Source organism: Ornithodoros turicata, chromosome 10 (genome assembly GCF_037126465.1).
Source record: "Ornithodoros turicata isolate Travis chromosome 10, ASM3712646v1, whole genome shotgun sequence".
NCBI lineage: Eukaryota > Metazoa > Arthropoda > Arachnida > Ixodida > Argasidae > Ornithodoros > Ornithodoros turicata.
In genome coordinates this window covers 16,467,006-16,486,696 of record NC_088210.1, presented here as the reverse complement: position 1 = coordinate 16,486,696, position 19,691 = coordinate 16,467,006, and the positions used below count along the sequence as shown (strand labels likewise).

At 48.0% G+C, this 19,691-nt stretch overlaps 2 protein-coding genes across 5 annotated transcripts; both read right to left on the bottom strand.

The window, feature by feature from the left end:
- Positions 1–157: 157 nt before the first annotated feature.
- Positions 158–7,593, bottom strand: LOC135370192 (uncharacterized). The gene is made up of 5 exons (XM_064603898.1): positions 7,396–7,593; positions 5,729–5,993; positions 4,135–4,327; positions 1,744–2,310; positions 158–706 (listed from the first exon to the last, which is right to left on the bottom strand). The coding sequence occupies exons 1-5, from the start codon at positions 7,547–7,549 to the stop codon at positions 242–244; spliced, it is 1,644 nt and encodes a 547-aa protein (XP_064459968.1). The 5' UTR covers positions 7,550–7,593; the 3' UTR covers positions 158–241.
- Positions 7,594–9,667: 2,074 nt separating this feature from the next.
- LOC135370695 (uncharacterized) lies at positions 9,668–19,458 on the bottom strand. Of its 4 annotated transcripts, none has more exons than XM_064604490.1 (9): positions 19,341–19,458; positions 18,543–18,722; positions 18,011–18,100; positions 17,901–17,955; positions 16,100–16,382; positions 14,761–15,000; positions 13,792–14,070; positions 12,572–12,804; positions 9,668–9,952 (listed from the first exon to the last, which is right to left on the bottom strand). In XM_064604490.1, exons 2-9 carry the CDS (start codon positions 18,682–18,684, stop codon positions 9,760–9,762), a joined length of 1,515 nt encoding a protein of 504 aa, XP_064460560.1. In that variant the 5' UTR covers positions 18,685–18,722; positions 19,341–19,458; the 3' UTR covers positions 9,668–9,759. The 4 variants fall into 4 exon arrangements, with proteins under 4 accessions (XP_064460560.1, XP_064460559.1, XP_064460561.1 ...); XM_064604489.1 differs by having other exon boundaries at positions 18,543–18,697; XM_064604491.1 differs by having other exon boundaries at positions 16,100–16,379; positions 18,543–18,697.
- Between the last annotated feature and the right edge of the window lie 233 nt (positions 19,459–19,691).

Here is a 19,691-nt window from a genome sequence, read left to right as displayed (position 1 = left end):
AGGTGTAATAGACTATCATGGATAGACTCTGCATTTAGTTGTGGCTTGTGGACACGCGGGTGCATCCCGGACCGTAGTTGAGGTGACAAGGGTTCCGCGGGATAAGGGCTACTCACATTTTGACTGCGAGAAGAATTGATTCCACTCAGGCCACAGATTGGATGTCATTAAAATACTGTCGTAATGAGCTTTATTTTAGGCTACATTTAAAATACAGGCTGTGCCCACTGCGAGTGATTTGTCACCCCACTCGGTCTGTGAGTATTGCTTCTTCGAACTTCTCCCTGCACTCTCTGAAGGTTTGACGGATCTCCACCATAACTTCTTCCCAGATCTTCGTGATTATCACCGTAGCCTTGGTGTGGATTACGGGGAAAACGACCTCCTGTTCTTTCTCCAGCGCTAGGGCTTGGTCCAGGAGCGCGATGGTGTTGCGGTAAGTGACCTGCCAGTCGTGGTTGACCAAGTCTTCGTAACGTCGCAGGATGCGCGTGTAGATGTAGATGCGGTGCGGAATGCTGTTGTTGTCCAGGTCGTAGGTCAGCTCGTCCTTGTTGTTTTTGCTAGTTTCTTCGTCGACGACGTCTCGCCTGCACTCCTGGACCCCCTGGATGAAGGACATCCAGTAGCTGTGGATGGTGTGCAGCACTTCGTTCTGGTCCAGTCGGGATTTGGCAGCCCAGGCACGGATATATGATGAGTCAAACTGGGAAGATTGGGAAGATGTAGAATAAAAGTGACAGTGACAGACTCTTATTCACGTGAGCGGTATTCCCCAGAATACTCCGGCAGAAGATACGAATAAAGTATTTGCTTTCCGCCGCCACGTAAGCGCGAGCGCTCATCCTCATGTCTTCACGTACACTGCCAGCGCCACCTGGATACAGAAGGCCTGCTTATTGCCTCCTCACCCTCCTTCGCTACGTGGACATATAAAGCCAGAATTCGTCTGCTACTGCGTTTCGCCGTTCTGCAAATTCAAGAACACGCAAATGATTTCACCTAACTTAGAACCTGTAGACTCGAATCTGTAGACAAAGAGCGCAACACGCTTTCCAGAAAATCAGCAATGGGAACGTTTTGCGCATTTTAAAGTTTTCACATTTAGTACGCGGGGACGTTCACATCAGTAGTCGCAGATGACGGCGTTTCGTCTCCATGGCTACTACCGCTGAAACCACATTCGTGATTGGCTTCGGCCGTTGAAAACACGATCCCGATTGGCTGACTCTGTTGTTACGTCACGTCGACGAGTAAACAGGTTCCGTTTCTTAGTCGTGCATGGGTTTCGCCGCGTTGGTTGTCGGTGGTCGTCGGCTGCCAATGATCCTCCTACTCCTCAAAGACAGCATACTGCCAGCTACCTCTTGGTAGCCAAAGCAGGCGTGGACAGGGGTATACATTTTCATACACACTGGTACATGCACACGAGATATAAAAAGACATGCATCGTGGTTCCGGGAACCGCTCACGCTGCGGTGGCTAGCGCCGCGGCTATCGTGAAGTACGAATATTTAGGGGTGCGCCAATTCGCGAGTGAATACAGCATTTGTACCATACGTACTGTATAGGCACCCCACTTTAGCAACTGACTAGAAAGAAAGAAAAATGCAGCAAACGAGCGTCTAAGGGAACAGCGCCGGTTTCCTGCTTTGCAGGGCATCCGGCAACACGCGGCATGACATAAAAATCCACATCAATTATTCTCGACACCGGAATCGCGGAAGGAACAAAAATCCATACCGCTTTGTACAAGTTGACGACTCCCTTCTGTACCTGGTTCCCAAACTCACTCCAGATAAGATCGAGATGTTCGGCCAGCCAATAGCCTATGCCTTCCTTGATGAAGATGTCCTGCAGATAGCACACGGCCTCTCCCGATACTTCGTTGTCCTGTTCAATGGCACGGGCCACCTTCTGCAGCTCGCACTCCATGATCTCTCGGTGTACGATCGCCGTGCGCAGCAAGTGCACGTCCACTTCCCTCATGGCCATGAGCCACTGCTCCGGTACGTCGTCGTACTTCTGGTACAACGACAAGAAGTTCCCGGCGATGTGGCGTTGCGTGACCCACCACACCTCGCGTATTCGTAGCAACAGCGGGAGCAGTTCGTGGGCGAAGAAGTCGCTGTTGGGCTCCTCGTTGCTCTTGTTGGACTCGAGTCCGCAGAGGATGTCGTTGGTGGAGGAAGAGACCTGTTCGCCGACGCGATGCCACAGGCGGGTCACTCCTTTGGTGAATTCTTGCAGTTTGCTCTGCTTCTTCCAACTCAGTTCGCCCGACGCACGTTCGGAGAGTTCGCGGAGGACCTGCACCAAGACCTCAGCGTTGATTGTTTCTATACAGGGTAGAGGTTCAGTGTATGTCGCGAGACTCTTTTTTTATTTTTTATTTTTACATATAAGTTGTTTATCGGCACATTTGTAGAGGTCTTTTGGTCATCCGCAACAAATATGCAGAAATGAATCCAATTCTTCCGCAGTTTATACGAAATTGGGGCACGAAAACCGAAGCCATTGTGCATGTCACCGTTTCGAGTCCGCTGCTGAGCGACTAAAGGAGAAGTGGAGAGGGGGACAGAAGCGAGTGCGTCACGCTTTTAATTTTTATTTTTTCTGAAGAAAAAGGAGGCACAAGAAAAAGTTTTGCGAAAAAGTTTCGCACCTTGATCGCACCAGTGGCCCCTGGTGCCCTGATACAAAGACAGAAGCAGATATATAACGACTAATATGAATTCAATAATTTTTTATTATATTGCAGCAAAGTACTGTTTGAGTTGTAAATACTGTAGATAGCTCCGAACCGGTATGGAGATAAGAGTTCAAAATGGACCTCTACCCGAGAAACGTCATCATGACGTTGGCAGACAGACTGAAACCGAAACAAATCGGAAGGGGAGGGCTGGGTTCCACGAATGGGCACTTGTTCTCTGCAGCCTATTGAAAACAAAAGAAGAAGAAGTAGGACCGAAGGTCGCGTCCCTTTCAGGGACCATCGTAATCCCCTCAAGACCGTGGCTCTCAGGCGCGACCTACTTCGCCCCTAGCTTCCAGCGTAGTTCAACTCTACCAAATTGGTGGCGCTGTCGAACACTATGACGTCATTTGTTTACAAACAGGGAGAGGTCTATATAAGGAATGTTGTATGCTAGCACTTGTCCTCCATATATTCTGTTCTAATTTTGGGATGTTCCAGCAGTGCTCTTGGCGGGTATATTACTTTGTTTTGCCTTGTAGCGTCTCCTAGCTTAAACACGAGAGACAAATACATCACGTGCAAAACGTATAGTTTGCTAACAAAAAAAAATATTCATAGATATAGGTGGCATACACGCACAACGCCGGGTGGATTTGTATGTGCAGCGCAATGGACATTTATTTGAGGGACTTTTCGTTTACCACCTGCTTCCAGAGAACAAGTGGACAGGGAGCGAAACGAGCGCGTCACGTGATACAATCCTGATTTCATTTACTGTCTGTCTCGAAAGTAGAAGTGGAGAGGGGATGACGCGAGCACATCACGTGATACCACCCTCATTCCATTCGCCACCTGCTCCGAAAGGAGAACTGGAGAGAGAGAGAGAGAGAGATCGAAACGAATAGCGTCACGTGACATCACCCCGATTTCATTCAGCACCTGTTCCGAAAGGGGAATTAGGAATTAGCTAGAGAGAGAGAGAGAAACGGAAACGTTCGCCGTCACGTGATACTTCCCCGGTTTCACTTCCCACCTGTCTCGTTCGTTGGTGTCGTGCTGACTGGGAGGTGATGGGTTCGAATCCTACCACCAGCTGTCTGAGGTTTTCCCTGGATTTTCCGAAGACTTTCCAGACGAATATGTCGACACAGTTCGCCCTGAAGCCGGCCAAGGACGCATACTAAACACCCTGTCCTCCACACCTTCCTGCTGTCCTCTCTCCATCTGCCCTCATCTGTACGCCGCTCATAGCCACAGTTGCTTCGCGGCGCTAGCACGAAAAAAAAAAAAACAGATCTTCCCACCTGCTCCGAAAGGAGAAAGAAAACAGACCGAAACGAATCGCGTCAAGTGATACCATCCTTATTTTAATCCGACCCCCGATTTCAGAAGCGTCTCATATATAACCACAAGCGAGTTTAGTGCCAGAATATTACCTCGAATATGTTCTTCAAGTTCCCTTTCCAGTACGTCTCGAAGATGGCCTGAACCTGGAGCACGTAATCCCTGTGCGAGCATCGTTGCGGTACTGCCGAAAACTCCGACGATGACAGGGACTCTGCCGAACCTGAGGTACCTTCTGGGGCCCCGTGTCGAGTAGAATCAGGTTCGGGAATCGGGTCTTCCAGGCTGCGAGGGTGCGAGACACTTAGTCCTGCTGCGTGTCAACGGATGGCGTTCCGAGGACAACTCTGAAGCGTTCTCCAGAATGTTTGAGGCAACCAACCACTCACCGTGAGAGTCTGGGGTGAGTGACGGTCGTTGTCCAATGAGACAGTGTGCTAAGACGAATGTACTTCTTGCGACACACTCGCGATTTATCCTGTCTGAAATCTCCTGGTGTCCTAAGATTGCTTCTTCCGGCTAACAGCACACTGCCCACCCTACAACACAACAATGGTACAGCTCCTCCAGGAACATCCAAGGCGGGTTGATGCCCCTTTGAATGACGACTTCAGACAAGTGTGTCGCAAGCAGTACATCCGCTCACTCTCAAAGCAGATGCACATAACGCCCTCAGAAAATGTGGGCGTATGACCTTTTGTGACAATTTGGATACATATTAACTGCCACAGAAAAGGCGTACGCCCGCCTCTCTCCTCAAATCAGAAGCAATGGTTGTTGTGTTGTGCGATGAAGTACCTTTTTTTTTTAGTGTTGGGAAGAAACCAATGCCCTCAGCGATGCCCTATGAACCTTTTTCACAACTGCTTATGCCCATGCGCTGTGGCGCCGATGACCTTGGGTGCGCCGGACAAAGTTATCTCAGGGTTCAATAGATGGCGCTGGATGGGGACGACAGAAGTGGACCCACCCGCGTCGGTTTGTTGTGCTAGGATACGACGCGAATGTGAAAAAGGTCCATCGGAGAACATGCCGTTTTTTATGAGAGAGGAGAAAACGTCATGACTTTTAGGCCGTTCCAATCGTATTTTGCCAATCACGTGTATGCATCGTGTTCATCACGTGACATGCTCCTAGCCAGCCATCATTCCGAATGGCATCGTTCATCTCTCTCCTGATTTGTCGAAAATGAAATGCATGCGGCCTTTCTGGACACTTTGAGGGTTTATGGAAGGTGTACAAATACCTCTCTGCCACCCTGCCTGTCGACTACGATAGTAATTCTTGTACAATACGCCACGACAGTTTGTCTCTGCGCAGGGGAGAGAGTAAAGGCCACGGGAGAGGGTAAAGTGTGGTGAAACCACGTGACAAAAGTGGTCTGCCCATTCAAGAAGCAGCAATAAAGGGTATTCGTAGAACCTGCAAGGGTACACAAAAAGAGATCATGTACGCTTCACCTTGAAATGTTGCCCCCTTATTTTGGAAAAAGGACCAATGAGGTCGCTCCACGGACAATAGGGGATAGAGGGAAACTGGAGAGCTGCGCAGTCAGCTGAGCTACTTGCACACCGTATAGCGTCGTAGCAAAAAAGAAAAAGAAAAAAAACGACAAATAGGCCTGCACCAGGAGTTCACACGCAAGAGTAAGCCCACGGAAGGCAAAGAAACCAAGTGTGTGTGTACCTGTCTCCTTTATGCCGTCTTTCCAACGAAGACTTGGAGACTATGCGGTTCTTTGTCAGTATGTTGTCCTGTCCCTCCGCAGCGCAGGCGACGTAAGGGTTGGACTTCCTGTAAAACCTTCGTGCCGTGTTTAGGACAAGTGACGTGGACTTGTTTCTGGAGCTGCTTATGACCGCAGAGCGTAGACAGTCGCCCACCGCCTGCTCGCCCACCCGGTGTAGCTCGGCGTCCTTCTTGCGGTCGCTCACTTCCTCCATAACGTTCTCTGCATCGTGGACGAAAACGCGCAGAGTTACAGCAAGCAACGGGTCCCACGACAGGCAGGTCTTGTAAGTCACGTCGTGAAGCGGGAACATACGTGGGCTGCGGACGTTGTCTACACTTACAGCGGGCAGGTTGGTTGCGTGTGTTTTAGAAAGATGACCAGAAAAAAAAATAAAAAAAATCACAACATTTCTGTGACAGATTCGCTAGCCTCTAAAGCAGCCTTTCTTGGTGCTGTCATCGGGAGTATAGCGGACACAAAGAAAACAGCACCTCCAGCTGTCCGTTTGCCTAACCATATTCTGGAAAAGGAGCCCGGCCTTCATTCGTTCTTTGCAAACGATAAACCGCCGTCTCTTGCTCTGCCTTGGTCCCCAAGAGCGAAGTGCGCTTCAAGGTGCCCTCTCTTATTGATAAGACAGCATAAACACGAGCCAGCTGGTGGAGAAGGTCAATGAAGAAATATAAGCCTGAGCTTGTGCAACACTCCCAAGAAGGACGAGAAAGCTCAACGTACTTTGAGCTGCTGTATGTGTCGTCCTTCTTGAGAAGTTTGCTGAAGCTCAGGCTTGCATTTCGTCATGCCCCTCTTACTGCTTCACGCAGCTGACTCCGTTGTACAATTTAAGTGTCTGCTCTTATTCCCACAAACTCAAGAACAATGTCGCCACAGTCTCTATTTGGAGCCCACTAGAGGCACTGAAGCTGGGGCGGATCCAGACTCCGTCTTTTAGGGGAGCGGGGCGGGGTTCTTTGTCGAAGTGCGTAACTGGAGAGGGGGAACTAATGAATAACAGAGCATTTTGGGGGCCGATCGCCCAACCTCCCCCATTCCTCCCCGGATCCACCACTGCACTGCACTGAAGGACCACTTGAAGGTGGTCCAGTGGGCCCTTGCCTTGAGTGGAGGGAGCTGCGATTGAGTACGCTACGAGTATGAAAGAGAAGGCCGCTTGATGCGTACGCTATCTGTCGGGACCCCTCAGTGGGGAGCGATAATACGGGGAAGAAAGATCCCCTTGGAGGGCACGCTAGGCACTAGGGATCCCTCAGTGGGGAGCGATAATACGGGGAAAAGAGAGGGTCCCTTGAAGCGTACGCTAGGCTCTCGGGATCCCTTAGTGGGGAGCGATAATACGGGGAAGAGAGAGATCCCCTGGAAGGGCGCGCTATAGGCACTAGGGATCCGCGAAGGCGCAGCGAGATTACGGCGGTGTTTACACGTTCAAGTTGCAATAATGAATGTGACGTCTGCAAAAGAAGGACATAGACCTCGAAGCGAGCGGACAAAATGTGATGCGCGACAGACAAAACACTCCTATACGCAAGGCCGTGTCCTTCAATCATCCCGGTCTCCCGGAACATAAACGACAACGGTGCTCCACGAGCAGATGTGTACTGACCAATACGGACGGAAGGGTCCCGTGTCCTTCGGCTCGTCCCAATAGAGTTGTCCTGCGAACCAGCCGAGAAAGAGACTTTGAATTTTGAACAGAACGCCGGAAACCGATGCCTCCCGCTGTTGAGCTCATTCAGCGCGTGGGCAACTATCTCCATCGCGAGTCGACGAGTCCACGTGCAGTCACCAAGCAACTGTGCCCGCCCTCCCGCGCTTTTGGCCCTTGCCGCCAAAAGTGACCGCTTTCGTGCAAAAAAGGATAAGCAACGTACGGTAGCCCATTTTTCGAGCGGTTTCCTACGCGGCAATCACACTCTATAAGAACAGATGGTGGTGGTGGTGATGGTGATAGGGTTCGCCGTCGTCGGCCTCACAGTGGTGGGCAACGTCACGACTGACGCCCTGGGGGAATGTGCGCCCTGGGCCGACTTCTAACGGAACTGTGCCGACATATGTCTGAAAGCGTCTGAGGAAAACCCAGGAAAAACCCCAGACAGCACAGCCGGCACCGGGATTCGAAACCGGGTACCTCCCAGTCTCGACGTGCTATAAGAACAGAGCTTCACCGCATAGCACGCTCCCAGCCAACCATCATCCCGAATGATACCGTTCATCTCCCTTGATTTGATGAAAACGGGGGGGGGGGGGGGTACGCCATTTTTGTGGCAGTTGTGAACTGCGTAATATCACAAAGTGGCGTACGTTGCCCGTTTTTAGCAAATCAGAGGAAAGAACGATGTCACTCGGGGTGATGGTTGGCTAGGAGCGTGCTAAGTGGCGAAGTTCATTTGTCTGGGGTTTTTCTTGGGTTTTCCTCAGACATTTTCAGACGTATGTCGGCACATTTCCCTTAGAAGTCGGCCCAGGACGCACATTCCCCAGGGCGTCAGTCGTGACGTTGCCCACCACTGTGAGGTCGACAACGGCGGCCTTTCCCATCACCACCACCACCGTCATTTTTTTAGAGCGCATGATCCCGGAAGACGTCGTTCTCTTAACTGGTTTGCCTATTTGTGACACTTTTGCATTTGTGTCGATTTCCAGAAAAGGGCGTACGCCTCGCTCTTTCCTCGAATCAGTATAGTGGTAACGGCATCAAGAAGCTTCTAATGACCGTCCTAGGCTTGCCGCCGATTTCGAAACTACACTCTTGAAAATGAACTTCACCACATAGCACGCTCCTAGCCAACCATCATCCCGAGTGACCTCGTTCTTTCACCTGATTTGTTGAAAACGGGGCGTGTACGCAATTTTTGTGGCGTATCATGCAGTTCATAATTGCTACATAAATGGCGTACGCCCCCCGTTTTCATCCATTCAAGGGAGAGAACGTTACCATTCGAGATGTTGGTTGGCTGGGAGCGTGCTATGCGGTGAAGCTCTGTTTTTAGAGTGTAGGAGAGCGGGAGCACCACACTCCACAAAAGGTGATGTCCCGTTTAGGAGCACTCTCCATGCGCTCCTGAGCCGCTGCTTAACGCTCAGATTATTTGTAATGGTTTGCCTTCCACTGGTGCACATGCCCCTACAGGTCTGTGTATCAATGTCTTCACTCTTCACTCATGTCTTCACTCTCCCATATCCATGATGCGATCCCGTATAACCCTGTACTCCTGTACCTGATGGGTTCCACAAACCTGGTATCCAGACATTCTATACATGACATTCTCGGGTAAACATAGACAAGCCCTCGAAACAACTTCCGGTGCAACGAAGACTATCCGGTCCTTCCCCGACTAAGGACGCTCAGAACCAGCCGCCATGCAGAATTGCACATCTCTCGTTTTCCTGATTTGGTGAAAACGGGAGGCGTACGCCTTTCTGTGGCAATCTGAATTGCCACAAAAAGGCGTATACGACCTTGTCTCTCCTCAAATCAGAAGCGATAACTATCAATCGGCACAACGGTTGGCACAGAGCGTGTTTGCTGTGAAACCGGATGTACACTCTTAAAAATGAACTTCACCGCATAGCACGCTCCTAGCCAACCATCATCCCGCATGACAACGTTCTCGCACCTGATTTGTTGAAAACGGGAGGAGGAGCCTATTTTGTGGCCATTATGCACGGCACAAAATAGGCTCCTCCTCCCGTTTTCAACAAATCTAGGACGAGAACGTTGTCATTCGGGATGATGGTTGGCTAGGGGCGTGCTATGTGGTGAAGTTCATTTTTAAGAGTAGTTTTGGCACCAAACCGGAAGCGGTGAAAACGGCATATATTCAACCGCCACGCTTCCCTCCCGTTCCAGGAAGAGGGCCATCATACACAACACAATCACGACCTCAGTTTTATTAATGAAATTTTTTTTTTTTTTTTTTTTAGAGGAGCAGCCCTTGGATTTCGTTATAACATGTGCTAGCGGTCGTCACTCGAGTATCTTGCGGATTTCAACGCTGAAGGCTTCAACGTTCTTTGTGATCACTTGCACTTGCTTCTCGAAGGATTCGAAGGCGGACTGCATGCCGTCCAGAACGCACTTGCCAGTGTATTCTACCCACGCAGCCACTTGGTCTACGTCTGGGGACGGTGCAGATGCCTTCAGCTGTTCCACTATGGCGCTGTACGTAGAAACAAATAGCATAAATACAACAACCATTATCGGTGACAGATCCAGACTATGTCACGCTGAAGGTAAACTATATTACTTAAAACGATATCGTTATCCACTGCCGTTACAATTGCAATAACGAACGACACCTCCCACAGTTGTTTGTCCCCCTCTCCACCTCTGTGCTTGCGACCATAGATAAACGTTTATCTACACTCTTAAAAATGAACTTCACTGCATAGCACGCTCCTAACCAACCATCACCTCGAATGACGTCGCTATCTGCCCTGATTTGTTGAAAACGGTGAGGCGTACGCCATTTTTGTGACACTTATGCTGTTCGTGATTGTCACAGAAAAGGCGTACGCCTCCCGTTTTCAACAAATCATGACGGATAACGATATCATTCGTGATGACAGTTGGCTAGGAGCGTGCTATGCGGTGAAGTTCATTTCTAGGAGTGTAGGGTTATCGCTTATGATTCGAAGAGACAGGAAGGCGTACGCCCTTTTGTGTCAATTATCATATATCCAAATTGACACAAAAAGGCGTACGGCCCAGTCTCTCTTTCGAATCAGAAGCGGTAACCCTATCATTCGTGCCAATGGTTGGTGCAGAGCGTGCCAACCATCATCCCGGTTTCAACAAATCAGGGGCGAGAACGTTGTCATTCGGGATGATGGTTGGCTAGGAGCGTGCTATGTGGTGAAGTTCATTTTTAAGAGTGTAGTTCATTATAATTCAATGACACGTTTTCTGGGACATCCGGTATATGATTGATACATATTTTTTTCTGTTCTGATTGGCACAAGCATAAGAAAAATCCTAACTCACACTCACTCGGCATGCACTATATGGGAACTATGGGAAGCAGTGATCCAGAAGACCTATAGGAGCGCATAGGCCTCCAGCAGGCCTATCCGGGCGACAGGAATATATAAATTTTTGTGAGCTAATAGGCAATAGCTCACCAAAGTTATATACTCCCGTCGCACGGGCAGGTCTCTTCAATGATGAGTTGGTACTAAAATGCAGAAAGGACCCAATACCCTTTCAGCGGTAAACATCTACACTCAGAGAAAAATCTATACCTTTAGAGGTATAGATCGCCTGCTCAATAACTTAGCCCTTCTTAGGTATTATTTTATACCCTGCTTACAGGTATAAAAAAATAGTCCTCAACAAAGGGCTATATGTCATACCTTTAGGGGTACAGCTCTATACCCCTGTTCGAGTCTGCACGAGTACCATCATGGTATTAAATCATAGGCATAGACATTTTTAGAGGAGGGAACTAGAAATATCACCTTTGGAGGGAAGACAAGTTTTTGACATACACACACGTACTATAAACACACGCAAACGCATATGGTTGTTAAGTAAAGCTCGTGCACATTACTCCCCATGTAAAAAAAAAAAAAAAACACGCAAAGATGGAGTTAAAAACTAAAGAAAAATTTCAAGGAGCAAGATCGCTCTGCACAGTCATCAAGTCATGATATATCACGATGACAGACATTGACAGAGCAACAAATACTGATGTACCGATGGCGACTTGACAACGTGTGGAGCAGTTTTCTTCTGGCACGCAACTCTAAGGGTGAGGACATCTAGATTCAACATTCCGGCAATGTAGATATCATACAGCCATAAACTAACCATGTGGATTCAGATAGTACTGTACTAATGTCTGTGTTTCTTAATCAAACATCCATTTAACTCAGCTGGTACCGTCACCAAAAACAAAATAATAATGATGTGATACAGCACGTTGCGGAAGTAAAGGTATAAAAAAGCCGTAAAGGTATAAAGAAACAGAAGGTATAGCAGCTTCATCTATACCGTGAAATGCATAGCCTCGTGATCTATTCCTGGTACAGGATATAAACGCGTGTTGGTGAGGTATAAATATGGTACGTTAGCATTCCTTTATACCTCTTTCATACCCTTGAGAAGCGTTGGAGGTATAAATAGGAGATTTGTTCCTCTTCTATACCATCCAAAGGTATATATCTGAAGCAGAAGGTATAAAAGGGGTATAAGAACACATTATTATACCTTATTTATACCTTTTTTTCTAACAGTGTACACTCTAAAAACTGAACTTCACCGCATAGCACGCTCTGCGCCCACCATTGCCACGAATGTTAGGGTTATCACTTCTGATCCGAGGAGAGAGGGAGGCGTACGCCTTTTTGTGTCAATTACCATGTATCCAAATTGACACAAGAAGGCGTACGCCCCCTCCTCTCTTCGAATCAGAAGCGATAACCCTATCATTCGTGGCAGCGGTTGGCGCAGAGCGTGCTATGCGGTGAAGTTCAGTTTTTAGAGTGCACTCTTAAAAATGAACTTCACCGCATAGCACGCTTCTAGCCAACCATCATCTAGAATGATATCGTTACCTGTCCTGATTTGTTGAAAACGGGAGGCGTACGCCTTTTTGTGACAATCATGAACAGCATAAGTGTCACAAAAAGGCGTATACCTCCCGTTTACAACAAATCAGGGCAGATCACGATATCATTCGAGATGATGGTTGGCTAGAAGCGTGCTATGCGGTGAAGTTCACTTTTAAGAGTGTAGAGTGTAAGTGACCCAGAATGCGCAGAAAGAATGTAATGAGGACCTGTATGAGCGCATCCATTCTTGGGTGACAGCCTTGTGAAGAGGAGTTACCAAGTCCATGTAGAAACGGAGCCCTTCTCCGATGCGTGTAGGGTCGCTGTTCAGCGAGTAAAGTGCCTTATTTGCGCCCAAGTTGGTACACTGGTCGTACACGTTGCCCAAGTACTTGGCCCAGGAACTGCGAACCTCGGCTTCCATCGCTTGACGATCGTAGTGCAACTGCCTGCGTTCAAACTGCGAGAAAAAAAGGTTTGCCCCTTACCACTTTGCCTGTTGTGGCGCGTCCTGACTTTCGTTGTCGGTGCGCCATAAAAACTCGAATCATCACCATCATCATCAGCTTACACTCCAAAAACAGTCTCCGCCTGGTTGGCTTAGAAGGATTTATGCCACGAATAGCGCTATACCTGTTTGTGCCTAAAAATCCGCCCTCTAGTCAGAATATAGCCAAACTGACACAAAAAGGCGTACGACCTCCTCTTTCTTCGAATCAGAAGCACAGCCTGCTATGCGGTTCTATTTTTAGGCTGTGTGGTATTGCCACCTGTATAGGATGGGACAAGCGAAAGCTTATATATGCATGCATATACAGGGTGTCCACGCTAAGTGTGAAGAGATTTTTTTTAAATACATATATCAATCACTTTTTCCGAGATGAAATCAATTGCAATATAGCATATGCTGAAGGGCACTCCCTAGGGGGGCATTAGCAGACTCCTAAGGCAATGTCTTAATTAACTTTCAATAATTAACTTTTTTAATTATAAAAGCTACTAAGTTGCTCCAATGAGAACATCTGATCTCTTCGGTCACCAGATACCAAAACCGTTTTCAGAACAAAAATCCGTTCGATAGATAGTCCGCAAAAAAAATCGTGAAGTGAAATTCGTGAGTTATGTTTTTCATGAAACTAATTAGAATTTTTATTTAAATAATGAGCTCCTCCCACTCATTCACACACAGTGCGCAGCCTGTAGGTGGTATCGTACAGATGCTTGTAAAAAAGGAAGTTCTTCTATTGATGTACGCGTTCGCGAATTATTTAGCCCGGGGATTTAACTGAGGCACCCGGTATATGCATGTCCAAGTTAGGCGCCTCCTCCTGTTTTCGACAAATCATATCGCAATGGTTGTTGGCTAGAAACATGCTATGTGGTGAAGTTCCGCTTTGACGCTGTTCGCAGGAATAAGGCATATATGTAAGAGAGCCGTGGAGCTCACCTCCTCTTGAATAGTGAAGAGCGCTTTGTACACCGTACTTCCAGTCTCGAAAAAGAAGAGTGTCATCAGAGACGCCACATCACCGTTCAGCTGTTCATCGACGAAGATGTTGATGACGTTGAGTTGCATGGCCGGCAGCTTGCGAGCCGGGAAACGCACGGTTTGGGCACACTTCCACAGGCCGATTTCGTTGTCCATCTTCTCGTGAACCTCAATGGCACACCGCAGCACCGATAGATTCACTTCCTGGAGCTTGCACTGCCATACATCGGAGAGACCCTGACAAAAAGAAAAAAAGAAAAAAGAAATGTTTTCTCGCTTATGCTGTGTTGGATAGCGTAAAGCAGCATACAGACAGCTTATGTTGCCGGTGTAGTTTAACAACAGCTTGTCTAACAGTTTAACAACAGCAACAACTTGTTGCTTGTTAACCCAGTACTACAAGTTACACACGTGACACGAACGCTAAATGCTGCTAAGTGATTTAAAACGGCAGCACATTTGCTGCTATATGCAGCCATATGCTGCATATTTCACTGCATATTTTTACAACCTTCGTTGCATATAATTACAAGTATATTTTACGGATTTTTAGTGCACACATCAATCACTCTAACAACTGAACTTTGCCGCATAGCACGCTCTGCGCCCACCACTGCCACGAAGATATAGGGCCATCGCTTCTGATTCGAAGAGAGGGGGGCGTCGGGCGTACGCCTTCTTGGGTCAATTTGGGTACACGATAATTCACACAAAAAAAAGCGTACGCCCCCCTCTCTCCTCGAATCAGAAGCGATAACCCTATCATTCGTGGCAATGGTTGGCGCAGAGCGTGCTATGCGGTGAAGTTCGCCCGCCCTTGCGATTCTGGACAAACCACTGCTTGAGGCGATCTTCAGCGAAAGGTCCACTCTATAAAGCACCTCACCTCCTCAAAATTTATGCAATGTTGTTGAGGAACGTATATACCTGACAGCGGTTGAGGAAGCGGAGAAAGTATTTGGCCAAGTAGAGCTCAGTCTTCCACCACGCGTCCCTGAGTTTGAGGCAACCAGACACGATGCGGCAAAACAGGTACTGTTCCGAAAAGCCTTTTGGAATCCGCTTTCCCGTTGCTGCCATGTCTGTTAACACAAACACCGTCCACTGCATGGCTACGCGCCGTAGTTGCCGCATGGCCCCAACCACGGTGTCTGCGTACAACTGGACCTGCGACCGTGTCGGCTAATTAAAATGTGGCAGGGAAAGGTAAGAGAAACGGTAATAGGAACGGAAACGGTATTATACCGGAAATATAGCAGGTAACGGTAACAGAAACAGAAAGGTGTATCGCACACTTAGAATACCTGAAACAGAAACGACAATAATTCTGGTACTGCAGGACACGAATTATTGCAATTCTTTACCGTATCGTATAGATAAATTGATGAAATATACCTCAATGAAGCAAACGAAATTAACTGAAGAACTAAAACTAAAATGAACTCTGGAGCATATAAGTAAGTAGTATACAGTAAATAGAAGAAGCATAGTTCTTATACGCTTATGGTGACTTGTAAGTTGTAAGCGTGAGTAACATTCCCGAAAACCACGTTCATATTAGCTTTCATAGAAATCACGTATATGTATATTTTGAATAAACGTTGTCTCTTGTGTGCATGTATCCCCGGAGTCCTCAAAATAGACTTCAGAACGTAGAGGGATAAACAAATACAAATACGGGGATTAAGTTTTCAGGATTAAGTTAAGTCACGGTCTTCAAACAATTAAAAAAAAAGGAAAAGAAAAGAAAGAAGAACAAAAAGCGGGGGGGGGGGGGCGGTACCGAAACGGAAACTTAACGGAAACGTAAGCAACAATGGTGGTAACCGAAAAACAGAAACAAATAAGGGCCATGCAGTAACGGAGATGGTAACGGAAGCGAAAAAGATTTCGTTACCTTTCCCTGCGTCTAGGGCCCTGTGTTTTCGGGTTTCATATTCTTCCAAAATCGGAGATAGAAATCGGGGTTTATTTTTGGAGTTTGAAAGCAGGGTAAAATCGGGTGATACCGAGGGAAAGTGTGGAAATCGGGCGCAAAAAGTACGAGAGGGCGCAGCGATCGCCAGTATCATGCGCCAAGCGCGAGCGCCTTGGCGGCAAGGCCGGCAGAACGGAACCATCGCGACCCAGGCCCGCGGTTTCTCGGGTTTTTCCGGGTTCTACCCGAATCGACGAAAACGCTTACCGGGGGTGCGAAAACGGGTTTTACGGGGCTATTACCCGAAAACACTGGGCCCTACGTATACTATATCCTAACGGGCATTACCTGGATCTTACGGACGATGTCCAAGCTAGCAGCGTCCTGACGTACGGGCGCCAGCTTCTCTTCAGCGGTTGCTGTCAAGCCGTCAATATGCTTGCAGATAACAGCGTACACTCTTTCCGCGTTCTTTTTGTACGTCTCTACCATCTGCTGGTCCAGGGGCTCGTGCTCGATATTCCAGTCCGTCTCGTAGGAACCATTGCACATGAGCGCCAGAATGTCCTGAAGAAACTTGTGCGAAAAGTAACTCTCTACTGTGAGGTAGCTGCTTTCTTCCTCCAAGCTGCTGCAAGGTTGGGGTGCTGGTTTAGCGCTCGTCGCCTCGAGTACGCCTTTTTATGACACTTTGTGTATTTATGTTAAAAAAGCGGTGAAAGACCGAGGCCCACACTGGCCACACTCTTAAAAATGAACTTCACCACATAGCATGCTCCTCGCCAACCATCATTTCAAATCATATCGTTAACTGCCCTGATTTGTTGAAAGCGGGGGGCGTACGCCTTTTTTGTGACAATTATGAACAGCATAAGTGTCACAGAAAAGGCGTACGCCCCCCGTTTTCAACAAATCAGGGCAGATAACGATATCGTTTGAGGTGATGGTTGGCTAGGAGCGTGCTATGATTGTGCGTGCTTACATTCTCAAAGAGGGCTGCCTAAAAGGAAAGCGAGGATCGAGGTAGTGAGTGGGTATCTCAGGTATACCGTTATGTCCTCCAAACTTGAGCCCGCGAGCCCTCCGAAGGGTCTGTCCGTTCCAGAACCTCGTCACGGACGAAGACGCAGAGGATTGTCGAGTAGCGTTACGCAATTAAATTAGCGTGAAACTCGGAAAGACCTTAAGAAACCTTAGAGGTGTTGAGGACATCGTATGGGGAAGCTGCTTTCTCACAAACTCAAATCCTGATATGGCAAAGGCCTTCAAGGTTGGAAAGGAAGCCGTTATAAACAGCGCTCGGGGCGGCCTGCAGCGTCAAGAACAGATGAAAAATGTGGCCGTTCGCAAAACTGCTAACGATTAGGACCGACACTTATATATCAGGCTAATTTCTGTCGAGGTATACCTTCAGGTCATCGAGCGGAGGGTATTGTGAGTGTGGTCCTCCACCAGGACAATACGCGTGCCGAGGCGTAAGTCATTGACCGTGACGGAATTTTTAGCACGGACAAACATCCCTACCATTCTCTGCGTGGCCGACTATGGCAAACAGTTCCACTACCACCCTGGCTATACCCTTAAACCCCGACTTGGTGCCGTGCGACTTTTCGTCTTCCTCGAAATCAAAATTCGCATGGAAGGACACCGTTTTTGGCACCACCGACGACGTCTAGTCAGATGCGACGAGGGCTCTGGACAGCTTCTCACATGAAGACCTCCTCCACTACTATATGGAGAATGGTACACTCTTAAAAATGAACTTCACCGCATAGCACGCTCCTAGCCAACCATCATCTCGAAAGATATCGTTATGTGCCCTTATTTGTTGAAAACGGGAGGCGTACGCCATTTTTGTGACAATTATGAACAGCATAAGTCACAGAAAAGGCGTGTGCCTCCCGTTTTCAACAAATCAGGGCGGATAACGGTATCATTCGAGATGATGGTTGGCTAGGGAGCGTGCTATGCGGTGAAGTTCATTTTTAAGAGTGCAGCGTCGCTGGAATCAGTGTGTTCAATCCCAAAGAACCTACTTTGAAGGTGATGCAGCATTTTTTTTTAATAATTCGCGTTACTTTTGGCCCAGACCTTATGTGCGTGTGCATGAAATGACAATGAAAGGCATATATAGAAGTCATACGCTTACTCATCTTCCGAGTCAACGTAACTCTCGTTGTCATCTTCATTGGCGTTTTGTTCCGCTGCAAAATATTGAAGCAGAATAAGGTTAACATTCGCTCATCCGCGGTCGCGTACCCTCGGGATCGCAGTACTTCTCGAATCCTTCCGGGGACGTCCCTTGGGTGACCATAGTGACGCGTTCTGGTCTCGGAACTGCTTCGCCTGCTGCAAGATATAAGTTACGTACTGTTACGAGATTTCTGCTCTTGCTTGTGTGTGTCCGTGTATTCACACGAGCGACATTCCCCCAGAAGCGGAAGATGCGAAAAGCGTCATAGCTTTCTGCTGTCACCTGAGCGCGAGCGCTAAACGTCGAGTCTTCACGTACACTGCTAACCGTGGGGAATATCCTGCTACACAGCCACTAGATATTCCGTAGCAGACGACAGGAGAACACGCTGACGGTGTCATCTGCTGAGTATCGTCTGCTAAGTGTCGTCTGCTAAATGCGCAGTACTCCACTCCCAATATTCCGCACCGTGTAAATGCGCAACATAACACGAGACGGAACTTCAGCTCTGTGAGCAGTGTTTTCGCTTTTTCTTCCACTAGAATATTCCGTGAGGATGTCGCTCGTGTGAATACATGGTGTGTGGTTTATTCTCACCAGCTTCGCAGCATGGCTTGTTGATCTCCGCGATGTCGCCGCAGACAGCGCCGTCCCTCATAATGAAGAATTTGTCAGATAAAGTCTTCGGTTCAGGGACGGGCATCTGACCAGCCATCTCGTTCATAGCTCCCTCTGCCATCGCTCAACTGGCACTGAGGGAAGGATATACAGTCGAACCTATAGTTAATATGACACTCGTTAATACGACATCCCCACTATTATGACCATTTCTCTCGGGTGCCATTCCCTCCCCAATGACCTCCGCATGTAACTTTTTTTCGTTAATATGACATTTCGTTTATATGACAATGACCGGTATTCTCAGCACAGATATAGGGGGAACACGTGTACTTTACTATACGACCGTTGGTCACTGGACCGGCAGTTCTCCTAACACTCCTAATTACACTAAACAAACGTATTTATTGGACTTTCACAGAAAATAAAGTGTTGCGCATTCTTTTAAAATGCCTCATTATGCCAGTTTGCATAATTTTCTACCTTTCGGAGCTTATACGTAAAGGGCATGGTACGATTCGTAACACGTGGTGTTCGTATAATATGACAATTCGCTTTATGACCAAAATCTGCGGGAACAGCCGTGGTCATATTAACGAGTTTCGAATGACATGTTGACAGAATCACCAAGGACACGCGATCGCGACGCCTTGAAAGAGACATCCCCGATCTGTTTTCCGGAATTCTCGGACGTGAATACCTTGTCGGTCCTTCTATCGCTCACAGTCACTGGGCATAAGACATGCAGCAGCGCCCACGTACGACAAGTGTCTTTACCTGTATCTTCTTTATCCGCTGCTGATCTACACGGCAGCGATTCCTTCTTCGAAGCCTACCGACCTCTGGGAAGAATTCACGTGTCCCGTGCAAGCAAGGTCCTCTTCTTCGTCGCGTCAAAGACAAGCACGCATGTGTTTATGGAAAACGGTTGTATAGCTATGTCAAGCCAGACAGAAGGCCTGCTCAATACCTCTTCTCCATCCTTCGCTACGTGGCCACATAAAGTCAGAGTTCGTCTGCTACCGCGATTCGCCGTTCTGCGAAGAACTCGCAAATGGTTGCAGCTAACTTCACAAATTTGAACCTGTAGACTAAAAGTGCAACATGCCCCCCCCCCCCCCCCCCCCC

Excerpts from the sequence above, each read along its gene's own strand:
- LOC135370192 (XM_064603898.1), bottom strand. The coding sequence starts at position 7,549 with ATGGAGATAGTTGCCCACGCGCTGAATGAGCTCAACAGCGGGAGGCAT. Across the intron at positions 5,994-7,395 it reads GGACCCTTCCGTCCGTATTG|AGAACGTTATGGAGGAAGTG; the intron begins GTCAGTACACAT and ends TCCACGATGCAG. Across the intron at positions 2,311-4,134 it reads ACTTGAAGAACATATTCGAG|GTCCTCCGCGAACTCTCCGA; the intron begins GTAATATTCTGG and ends GTCTTGGTGCAG.
- LOC135370695 (XM_064604490.1), bottom strand. The coding sequence starts at position 18,684 with ATGGCAGAGGGAGCTATGAACGAGATGGCTGGTCAGATGCCCGTCCCT. Across the intron at positions 18,101-18,542 it reads CAAGCCATGCTGCGAAGCTG|CAGGCGAAGCAGTTCCGAGA; the intron begins GTGAGAATAAAC and ends TATATCTTGCAG. Across the intron at positions 12,805-13,791 it reads TCTTCACTATTCAAGAGGAG|TTTGAACGCAGGCAGTTGCA; the intron begins GTGAGCTCCACG and ends TTTTTCTCGCAG.